A 12,159-nucleotide genomic window follows, 5' to 3' on the forward strand; every position below is an offset into this window, starting at 1 on the left:
ACCACCTCAAGAGTTTTAGGGAAATTATTTGGTTATTACGTTTTAATTCCTCCCTTTTAAAACCCCTTTGAGGCATTATTTATCACAAGGAAACAAATTGCTTACTGTATTCATATTTCTTTTGCTAGGATGTTTATCTGTGGATCTGTGTCTTCTTTAACTCGGCTCTCTACTATGCTGTGGGGAAGAACAGTGTAAATTACTACCGCATATTTTTTTTTTAAAAAAAGAGAAACACCTTAACTGCACATTTCACAAGATGATGTGTGCTGAAATATTTAAATGCTCCTCAGAAGTTTCTTTGAGGCATTCTCATCTGTCAGTCTTCTGACAGTTTCTGTGCTGTTACCTCCAGCCATCTTCGTGTGAGATGGCAAGATGATAGAGATGTTGATTATAAAAGCCCGTATGTTGACAATATGGATTACCTGCCACACAGATGGAACTGTTAACAGTGTAGCAGCAGCTAATAAGCTTAGACCCTGCTGCTTAACACCTCCAGCTCTTACTACAGCTTCCCTCAAATGCAGAAGGAACAAAACAGCACTTAAGATAATTGAGGTTAAACAACAGCAAGAGAGAGAGAGAGAGAGATGGTACTTGCGATGTAAACAGTCTGGCAGTGTGTGGAGATTTGAGCAACCTGTCCAAGAAAAAAAACTATTGAAAAGTGGGAGACACCACCAGTCTGCTTGGCAAGTGATCACTTCTGGAAAGTCAATGCAATTAGTTCCTGTTGCTGCCATTTGGTAAAGCCTCTGGCCTGCAGCTCAGCCACTTAATCCGGAGCTTAGACTTAACGCGTTGCCTGGGAAAAGATGCATTTACATGGCAGATCTGGCGCAGATCTCTGTGTGTGTAAGTGATTGAAAACAAGTAGCTAAATTAACCCATCCTTTGGGTACCTTGAATGACAAATCAGTGCGTGTGTTGTTTTCTACTTTTAGGTGAATGCAGCAGTGGAATTTGCGATGAGGCTTCCTGCATAAATGGTGGCACTTGCACAGCGAGCAAGGCGGACAGGTACATCTGCCTGTGCCCGCTTGGATTTAAAGGGCGCCACTGCGAAGAAGGTGAGAGGAGGACTTGCTGTTGATCTCTGCAGTTAGATGCCAGCATTTGGTGTGTTTTATGGCAGGTGTCTTAAGCAATGCCTCCAGATGTTGTTGGACTACAAATCCCATCACCCACCTCCGTTGACCCTTTATGTTTTGGCTGATTAGAGAGTTCAACAATGTCTGGAGGTCTTTTCACTGGCTACCCCTGTTACTACAGGCTGTGTCTGCACCCAGTTTAATCAGGAACCGTTTGACTGACTTGCACAACTAACATCCCATAGTTGGTTGGCTACACACTGGTTTAATGCTGCTTTGTACCTCACCACTGTGGTTTGCTTGCAATTTAGAATCTCTTCCATTATTTCTGCTTTCTGAAGTCTTGCTTTCTTTCCTCTTCCTGCCTTGTCCTTCATTACTCAAGTGTGGAATGCTACACACACAAACTTCCCTACATTGACGGCATCCCTGTCCAAAACAACGTCATACGCGAGTGATCATACTGACCTGGTAGTTTTTTATTGTTTCCAGACCTAAGCAAGTGATTTCTCTGCTACATTTTCACATCATTCGGTTCTGTATCAATTGGGGGAATGTTCATAAATGCCCGTTTATATCCCTTTGCCTCCCGGTTACGATTGAAGTGGAGCTTGCTTCACTTGTGGTTAAGAAATAAAATATATGGAAACCACATTGACCATAAATGGAGTACCTGATGTCAGTGTGGACAAACCCTGGTTTCCTACATAATGGGTATCAAAGTGCTATAAGTGACATGGCCTTCTCTAGCCTGCTGCCTTTGAGATATTTTGGACTACAACTCCCATCATCCCCGACATGCTGTCTGATACTGATTGGAATTATAAACTTCTGGAGGACCCTAGGTTGTGGAAAGCTAGACTACACAGATGTGTGCTATTAAAAATTATTATTAGTTGTATAATAAACCATCTCATTTGTAGGTTTCTCAAACAGCTTTGGGCTGTTTTCTAAGTTACTCATCACTATTTGTGATAGTGTTTCAACTTGATATGTGGTATGGTTTCTAGTATTGCTTTCTACAATGAAGTTTGAAGTTGAAGCAGACTTTGTTTTCTTGAGGGATTTTAAGTAATGTGTTTGCTTGCCCTCGTCTTTCAGCTTTCATTCTCATCATACCTCAGTTCAACGAGACTTTGAAATCCTTTGCCACCATCCCCTGGCCTTTGGAACCCCAGAACTACCTTTCCTTCATGGAGTTTGAGGTCACCTTTCGTCCCGATTCGGCCGATGGTGCCCTTTTGTACAGCTTTGACACAGGCAGCAAAGACTTCCTGTCCATTAGCATGGTAGAGGGCTATGTGGAGTTCAGGTTTGACTGTGGTTCAGGAACTGCTGTAATCAGGTAAATGCAATTTACTAATTATTTCTAGAATTAATTAGTCATAATTTTTTTTGCTGTGAAAAGTATCTGTAATTCTATACTAAAAAATAAAAATATGATGGGTGGAATCCAAAGTAGCGCATGCCCCCGAAATTTTTTCTTTGGCTTACCACAACCCTTTGTAGCAAATTTGGGGAGGAGAGGGACACAGGGCCCATTGCACAAATGGAAAAACCTGTGCTGATGGGATGGGCTAGACGAATACCTCCCCTGGAATGCAAGTTGTCCACCAATGTCATAAACTGTGGTTATTTTCATGGAAAGAAGCTTCTCCTGGTCTCATGTGCTCCTTCCTCTTCCAGCACAGCAATGATAAGTACCGTATTTTTCGCTCTATAAGGTGCACTTTCCTCCTCCTAAAAAGTAAGGGGAAATGTGTGTGTGTCTTATGGAGCGAATGCAGGCGGGAGGCTCTGCTCAGCGCTCCCTTTAAAGAGTTGCGTGTATCGTGTGTGTGGCTCTTGGGGGCTTTTCCCAAGGGGGGAGAAGGGCTGCCTTGGGGGAGCCTTAGCCGTGCACAGCCTCTCGCGGGCAGGGGATGAAGGCTCCCCTTGCCCGGAAGAGGCTGTGCGCGGCCAAGCAAGAAGCCAGGAGATCAGGTAGAACCTTGTGCACCTGAGTAATTGGGGCATGGGGATGGCCTTGTTTCCTTCATGAGAAACCAGGTTATCATAAACCATGGATATTCATGGCACCCCCCAAAGCATCTGGTTTATTGTGAAGTGGCCTGCCTCTATTCCTTGCTTGCTTCCTTTGTGCTAGCAAATATGTAATTATTAAGCGTTCATAATCTAAATTTTCAGCACATACAAACATCCACTAGTGCACTTGACAGAGGACCAATGGTCCAAATGACTCTTTAACTCCTAGAACTTCCTACAGAACAGTCTATCTGGTCATTATGTAACCACTAGGTAATACTATGGAAGACCCACATTTTCTTATTTTTCTCTTCCCTCCCTGTTTCTTTTCGTTTTGTATCGCAACTGCTAGTTTTTATTTCAAACTGTAAACTGCCTTGTCAGCAAGGCAGTATATAAATAAAAAAATGCAAATCACCGTAGTGTCATGGTGTGCACAAGATTTCAACATATTTCACACCACCTGAACCTTTTAACTTGAAGGTGTCAAGGACTGAACATGGGATCTTTTGCATACAAAACATGGTGTGTGGACCTCACCCCCGTCTTAGCTATGGCCTTGGATAATTGTAACACTAATTGCTGAAAGCAGGATGCCTTCCGTGACAGAGATCTGTGCTGGAAAGAGGACATAATGTGCATATTGCTCATTATTAAGTAGTCAGCCCCATCTGGCTTTTTAATTACATATCGATCTGAGGTGATTATTACCCTATTATGTATCGATTTATCATAGGTAATTAAAGCCTAATTGTTATTAAACGTAGACTGGAGAGGCTGGATGACATTGGCAGATGATGATTATTACTTTTTTTTCCCAAGAAAAAGAGATGGCGGGAGGATTATTTAGTAAAATGTTTTTCTAGCATTTCCGAGTAGATATTTACTTGAAGAAATGTTAAGAGCTCATCAGTGACAAGGTGTAAAATGTGACATGCATTTGAAATCCAAATTTGTGCGCTGTTAAAATTGACATGACATTCCAGCTTCTTCCGTAAGTCTTTACTGAAAGTAACATGTCTGGCGGGAATTTAATTTGCATTATATAACTATCCATTATATTTCAGCTGTTTTTCTGTTTTCTCAGATTAGTGACAATTTGTAAAGATTACTGCGGTGCTTTTCAAATTTTTCCTTTGGGATGCATGGAAACACAGTTGCGAATTACGATTCTTTCTCGTGGTCTCTCTTCATAATTAGGTTTATGGTTACAGTTGTGCACCCTCAGAGAACGCCTGATGTATGAAAAACATTGCTTGAAATTTAACCATAACAGGTTGTGTAAAACATACAGCACGATTCATCTGCAGATCTCCATGGAATGTCCTTGGGTCTTTCAATTCATTATGCTTCCAGCCCACTTGTAGGCAGTCCTCAGCTGGTTCTTCCATGACTCGCATAATTTTTTCCATCTACCCTGCTCTCTGGGCCGACCCACCCATGAGGCAAGGTGAGGTGACTGCCTTGGGTGGCAGGATTCATAGGGGCATCAAATCCCGAGATAGATAATTGTGTCTCCTCTTGTTTCTGATGTAGATCTTCACGCACCCCTTCTTCCTTGTTGGGGGGGAGCACCGTTTTGTGGTTAGACTTGGGTTCCAAAATGTATTGGATCATCCCTGCCTACTCCTTTCTATGGCTTTTATACATGTGTTACCTTCACAAAGAGATTTTTTTGTATTATTAACAATTCTATCCTTCCCTTCCCCCCAAAGTAACCTAGAAGGGCCAGCAGCAAAACAATAAAAAAAACTTTAAAAAACCATTAAAGGTAAAGGTAAAGGGACCCCTGACCATTAGGTCCAGTTGTGGCCGACTCTGGGGTTGCGGTGCTCATCTCGCTTTATTGGCCGAGGGAGCCGGCGTACAGCTTCCAGGTCATGTGGCCAGCATGACTAAGCCGCTTCTGGCGAACCAGAGCAGTGCATGGAAACACCGTTTACCTTCCCACTGGAGCGGTATCTACTTGCACTTTGATGTGCTTTCAAATGGCTATGTTGGCAGGAGCAGGGACTGAGCAACAGGAGCTCACCCCGTCGCGGGGATTCGAACCGCTGACCTTCTGATCTGCAAGTCCTAGGCTCTGTGGTTTAACCCACGTTGCCACCCACATCCCCTAGTGCCACCCTCCGCCAGCAGCAAAACAATCAAAAAAACCTTTAAAAACCATTAGAAACATCTAAATACTCTTGGAAATATTAAGAACATCTAAATGATTAAGCATAATTACATACTTTGGGTTTATTCTATACTGATTTGGTGAGTGAGTTGCACAGTAGATTAGATCTTCCTAGAAGTCATGGCTTTGGTGTAAAATGCTAGCCATCATATCTGCTGCTCACTCCAGACACAGTACAGTTGGCATGCTAAACATCTGAGCACCTGAACTTTGGAGAACGACAGTGTCTGCAAAGCAAGCTACCTTCATAGCCCTCTAGATTGTAGTGATGCACCGAGCTGAGATGGGAACTTATTCTAAAGCTGGCTTGGCGAACTGGGAGCCCATGAGTCACATTTGGTGCACGAAGCATTTTCAGCTGGGTCCCAATGGCAACGCCAAGTTTTAATTGTGGTGTGGTAAAGAGTTTACCTGCAATTTCACGGCAAATTTATTTTCAGAAGTTACAAGCAAAATGTATACTCCACATGTTAGCATTGACTTCTCTCTTGGTGGTGATGGAAGGAGCTCCATAACTGTGAAATGTGGCTCATGGGCTAACTATTATAGAGCCTGAGCATCTGTGAAGTAGCAAAAAACATTTCTGGCACCTAAATCAGGTAAAGTCCTTGTAATCCTACTTTTGCTAAGTACCGCCAGGAGAGAAAGTACAGGCAACTCTCAGCTTACATGGCGGCACACTCTGGATATAGCATGTAAAGCCAAAATTGTGTATACTCAAAACATATTGGGTTCAATAGCGGGTGGGATTGCCAAAGACTTTTTCCCTGGATGCCTACCTCCTTTCCTGCTTTATGGGTGTCAGGCATCCATGGGGTCAAGGTAGGCTGGTGGTTGCAGCACCATGGGTTGGAGGTGAACTGAAACCTTATGGGTCTCTCCCTCCTGTCCACCTTTCCTAAGCTCCACCTCTTGGCCTGAGGAATGGGTTCTTAAAAGGCTGACCCACTGGCCTGAATATGCGTTCTTCATCTTTCTGTGGGCTTCTTCCTGGTGCACTCCTTGTGCCATTGGGTAGACATAATAGGTTAGGAAGTACTCGGTTCCTTTGCTGGCTCAGAGTCAGTGAGGGTTGTCTCATCTGTGAGGGTTGTCTCAGGCTCTGGACCACCAGCCTCAGATTGTATGGGCTTGGCCAGTTCCTCCTCCTCCAATTCCAAGCATGTAACTGTTTGATTCAAATCTAGGACCCACGTACCTACGGGACCGCCTCTCCTGGTATGCCCCACGGAGGACCTTAAGGTCCACAAATGACAACATTTTGGAGGTCCCAAGTTGCAAGGTGGCTAGATTGATCTCAACTAGGGCTAGAGCCTTTTCAGTACTGGCTCCTACTTGGTGGAATGCTCTGTCACAAGGGACTAGGGCCCTGCGGGACTTGACATCTTTCTGCAGGGCCTGCAAGACAGAGCTGTTCTGCCTGGCCTTTGGTTTGGACTCAGTCTGACCCTTATGTTTCCCTCCCCTTATGGTTTTGATCTATGGGCTGCATTTTAAATTGCATTTTAACCTGTATTTTAAATTGGTTCCCCCCCTCCCTATTATGTTTTTACTGTAATTTTACTGGTGTTAGCCGCCCTGAGCCCGGCTCTGGCCGGGGAGGGTGGGGTATAAATAACTTTTTGTATTATTATTATTAAATGTAGGAAGATACAAACATCTTTGGGCCTCTGGCCTATCTGTTCCATTTCCTTTTATAAATAGGAGTGAAGAACCCATCAGTTTGAACCAGTGGCATGAGCTCAAAGTGTCTCGCACCGCAAAAAATGGCATATTGCAGGTTGATCAGCAAAGACCAGTTGAAGGAATGGCAGAGGTAACAAAAAAGCTTTATTTATATATTTATATGTACATGGAATGGCTCTGTTTTAAACATTTGGTTTATTCGGGTTTTGGATGTTTGGTTTACTTATTTTCTGGTTCACTGTCCAAAAATAAAATAAGTGGTTGAACAGAAATTCAGCTATGTTGTAGCAAAACAAAGCCAGTGGCACTGTCCCCCACGTAGATATAAAATACTTGGGAGGTATAAAAAATGTTTGGGAACATAACCTAAAGCAATCTGACCCCCTGATTAATTCTGATGCATATTTTTTCCCCTGATAGGGAGCTTTCACACAGATTAAGTGCAACCCTGACATATTCATTGGTGGAGTACCAAGTTATGACAGTGTAAAGAAGAACTCTGGCATCCTGAAACCTTTCTCTGGGAGTATTCAAAAGGCATGTGTGTGTTTGTCTGTATTTATATAATCGGTCCTTCCTGCAAAGAATTCAGACCTGTCCTTCAGAGAAGGGGTAGAGCATTCCTCAGTTGTCTCCCATCTGCAGGGACTCAGCTAGCCCAAGACTGGATTAACTTCAGAGATGGACCGATAAGAGGTGCCTTCAGATCTTTCTGTGCTATCCGCACTCTCTGTGTGCAAATGCATTCTGGCTGTTGCTCAAGCTGCCTTGGAACATTTATTTTTGGCGCTTGAAATTCTAGCACCCTAACAGAGCAACCCAAAGCCCTTTGAGGCTGAGCTGAGCTTGAATGGAGCTGAAATTTCCCTTCACTTACCTTTGCTGGTTGAACTACTGCTGGCAGTCAATGGCAGGAGGGAAGCCCATTAGCAGTACTCTCACTGACGGGGGCCAGCAGAAAGCCCTGGGTGTTCATAAGGAGGGCCTGAGCTGAGCAGCTACTGGATCCCATGTGTCAGCACTGAACCTGATTCAGATATAAGCTAGCACGGGGATAAGGCCCAGTCATTCCGCCCCTGCCTTCCACCATGACTTCCATGAGCAGCCAAGGTCTAGGTGAGGCAGTGGCTAAGCCTCTCTGGAAAGCCCCATTGTGGAGTGGAGGATTGGACTGCACCTGAAAGTATCTTCTCGATACATTCTTTCAGGATTCAGAAAAACAAGTGAACTAATGATGATGGCAGGTTTTATCAGGTTTTAGGTTTCTTTCGCTTTTTCCAAAGTGCATGGAGATAATCCGTATGAAGTGGCTGCAATATTCTGTTTGATTGCAAGTGTCTCTTGAAATGGGGAGTTAAGCACTTGCTTTATATGAAATTCTGAGCTGCCCGTAGGAGCTAAGCAACTTGGAGCACTCCCTTGGGCTTGTAAATTGCCAAATGCTTGATCATCTGGAAGCTTTAGAAAATAGTGAGAGGTTCTGTGGTTGTTGTTTTTCCTTTCAGGCCATCAGATATTGTGATCTCCATACAGCTGAGTGGCATAGCTGCTTTAGGAGGACAAGTATCCCACATAAGAGCAGCCTCTTTTGCATACACCCAATAATAGGTCCATTCCTTTTCTTTCTTTCTTTCTTTCTTTCTTTCTTTCTTTCTTTCTTTCTTTCTTTCTTCTCTCTCCTCTCTCTCTCTCTCTCTCTCTCTCTCTCTTTCTTCCCTTCCCTCTTTTCACAAATTTTAATCCCTGCCTCAACACTCACATTTACAGTTCACAGTTCTCCCTAAAGTGCACATTTTGTAGTCTTCCCCTCAAGTATTTGTTTTTGTATGCATTTTCCCTAAAATAAAGTTTTATGTGAATGTTTTGAACTAGAATTTGCATTGCTAAATGTGGAGAAGTGTGTCATCTGATTGAAAGCTGTGTTCCAATCCAGGTATAAGTCAGGGAATGGGGAATTGGGTCAGTTCGCTTTAAAACATAGACTGAGCAAATTTCTCCTTCCTGCTTAATACAAAGCTAACTCAGGAGGAATTCTCCTATTTTAAGGTGAAATTGGTTTCCGCCAAGAAACTTATTTTATATCTCAGATTTGGCTCAGAGCAGAGCCATAAAATGTGCTCTAAAGTTCAGGCACAGTGTTAATAAATCTGACTCAACTTTTTTTTTTAAAAAAATAGAGGTTAAATAGTTTTGAGCTACATGGCTCAGAGAAACTCATCCTACTTCCCTTTGAGGATAAACAACGGAATCCTCTGGAAGGCTGGTCTCAGGAAACATACTGTTGAAAATAAACAGATGTTAAAATGATCTCTTCATATAAAATTTACCTCATCCAATTTTGGTCTTTTTAAAAAATAAGATAACACTTTTAGCTTATGATACTGAGTAATAAACTCAAGTATTGAAAAAAACTCTTCAACTTCTAACCTTGTCTCTTACATAAAGATTGTTCTGAATGACCGGACAATAGATGTGAGGCAGGATTTCGCATCTGGAGTCAACCTGGAGAATACTGTCCATTCCTGTGTGAATTCCCCCTGTGCCAACGGGGGCACCTGCGTGCCCAAAAAAGATGGCTATGAATGTGATTGCCCATTGGGTTTTGATGGACAGCACTGCCAGAAAGGTAAAGCTTTTATTTTGTGTTGGAACTGCAAAATCTCCTTGATTGTAGAGAGTAGTCTTGCTCAGATAATGAACTTGCGGCAGCAAAGCCGACAGGGGAATGTCAGCACAAGGTGATTGTTTCTTGGTTATTTGTGATTATTTCTTGGCTATTATTGCTGTAATTATTTCTTGATTATTTGCTCTCTTAAATGTGCTCTTCTGTAGCAGAGAGAGGAGGCACAGTTGCCACTAATAACAATTGAAAGACACAGTTTGCTTCTTTCTTTATTATCTTACAATCCCACCTTTCCTAAGCAGCTCAGGTAGTGTATATGGTTCTTCCCCCTCACAACACCCTGTGATGTAGGTTAAGGTAAGAGGGAGTGCCTGGCCTAAGGTCACTCACTGAGTTTCATGGCTGAGTCAAAAGTTGAACCTTGTTCTCCCCGGTCCTTAGGCATAATTCATTCTTGAACTCTTTAAACTGGTTTCCATCACCACATTCTGTAGTAATGTGTTTAAAAATCCCCTTATCCTGTTTGTGATCAAGTATCTTCTTTTATCACTCATTTGCCCACAGATGAATGGGGTTGACCACAATTTCTAATATTAAGAGAGAGGAAGAAACATTTTCACTACGCCATTATTTTATAAAGCTCTATGATTTGCCATCTCCCTTCCTGGTGGTGCACCAGGACTGACCTGAGAAGCCTTCTTTCATACATAATAAACATCATAATCATTATTATTATTTATACCCCGCCCATCTGGCTGGGTTTCCCCAGCCACTCTGGGCGGCTTCCAACAAAAGATTAAAAATGCATCAAAACATCAGTCATTAAAAACTAAACCCTAAACAGGGCTGCCTTCAGATGTTTTTTAAATGTCATATAGTTGTTTATTTCTTTGGCATCTGGTGGGAGGGCGTTCCACAAGGCGGGCGCCACTACCAAGAAGGCCCTCTGCCTGGTTCCCTGTAACTTCGCTTCTCGCAATGAGGGAACCACCAGAAGGCCCTTGATGCTGGACCTCAGTTTCTGGGCTGAACGATGGGGGTGGAGACGCTCCTTCAGGTATACTGGGCCAAGGCCATTTAGGACTTTAAAGGTCAGCAAGAATACTTTGAATTGTGCCTGGAAACGTACTGGGAGCCAATGTAGGTCTTTCAAGACTGGTGTTAGGTGGTCTTGGTGGCCACTCCCAGTCACCAGTCTAGCTGCTGCATTCTGGATTAGTTGTAGTTTCTGGGTCACCTTCAAAGGTAGCCCCACAGTTAGTTCATTGCAGTAGTCCAAGCGGGAGATAACCAGAGCATGCACCACTCTTGAGAGAAAGTCTGTGGGCAGGTAGGGTCTCAGCCTTTTACAAGGCTTCTATCCTCTGTCCTCTCAGATCATGTTGGACTCCAACTCCCATCAGCCCCAGGCAGGATAGCCAACAGTCAGGGATGATGCGAGATGTAGTTCAGCAACATTTGGTGGACATGAGCTACATTTCCATTATAACACGCTAAGTCCCTGACTTGCTCTCTTCTGCAATGATAGTGGTAGTGGTGGGTTGTGTTGAGGTTTGAGTACAAGTGAAGCCATCATGCGACGACTTGAACACATGCTTAACTTAATAGCAAACTAACTGATTCAGCATCCAGTTTGCATTGTGCGAACTGGCCTTTTGAGGAGGAAATTGCTGTTAACAATTATTAAATACAAATCCTGAACACAAGATTCCAGTGTTGAAGGATTGTTTGCTTGTTTGCTGCTGCTGTTGGGTTTTTTGTTTTTGTTTGCTGCACCCACAGAACTTGGATTTTGCTGTTGGGGTTACAGTGCCATCCACACCCCCAATTTTTTTGTTTCTTTTCTGGGACTGGTTTTGATGGGCACAACTTAACAACAACAAAAAGATGTATGTGATTTCTGCACTTCAGGGGGTTGGACTAGATGACCCTTGCAAGATAGCCCTTTGACACTTGATCATTACAAATCACCATGATTAAATGGTTACCGCTCCCTATATACACTAGTGAAGTGCCTGCACTCTTTCATAGCAGTTTGGAGTCTAAAAAGCTTCCATTGCCAGAATTAAAAATCTCTGTTGCCTCACACAAGAGACGGAAGCTCCATCTTGTCTTATTCAGTGGGACTTAGCTCATGCCCTTAAGCAAGGGGATTTATAGGCCTTGTAACTTTATCCTCATTTGTGTTAACCGCCGGTGCTGCAATGCAGCCTCTAATCCTCAGCTACACTTTGGCTCCCTTGTAGTTTGACAGCAAGAACAAATCCTTCCTCAGTCACACACCAGAGACCACCAAAGAATTCTTTACAAAAGTAAAGGCTCTCCTTTTTGTTGTTGTTCCTCAGAGGAGCTAAGAACCGAGATACTTCAATCCAGTGGGTTTCTTAAACCGGCTGAAATTCTCAGTGACTTAAATCGCATGCAGATTTATTCCACTAGGTGGTAGCATCCTTCTTCCATATCAGCCTGAACAGGAGCGGAAAAATATGTTGCTCTGCAAGTGGTGTCTGAGTTTAGAGGCACCTGCAAGCGTGAGTTTACTGTCGACTCTG

At 43.2% G+C, this 12,159-nt stretch overlaps 1 protein-coding gene across 2 annotated transcripts in view; it reads left to right on the forward strand.

Moving 5' to 3' along the window:
* EGFLAM (EGF like, fibronectin type III and laminin G domains) overlaps positions 1-12,159 on the forward strand; it is a 108,322-nt gene that overhangs the window by 83,667 nt on the left and 12,496 nt on the right. For both annotated transcript variants that reach the window (XM_082241838.1, XM_082241839.1), the window contains 5 exons: positions 948-1,073; positions 2,196-2,439; positions 7,003-7,114; positions 7,405-7,521; positions 9,430-9,610. In XM_082241838.1, coding sequence (XP_082097964.1) covers positions 948-1,073; positions 2,196-2,439; positions 7,003-7,114; positions 7,405-7,521; positions 9,430-9,610 — 780 coding nt within the window. The remainder of the gene's footprint in view (positions 1-947; positions 1,074-2,195; positions 2,440-7,002; positions 7,115-7,404; positions 7,522-9,429; positions 9,611-12,159) is intronic.

This window comes from Podarcis vaucheri (genome assembly GCF_965113315.1).
Source record: "Podarcis vaucheri genome assembly, chromosome: 11".
NCBI classification, from domain to species: Eukaryota; Metazoa; Chordata; class Lepidosauria; order Squamata; family Lacertidae; genus Podarcis; species Podarcis vaucheri.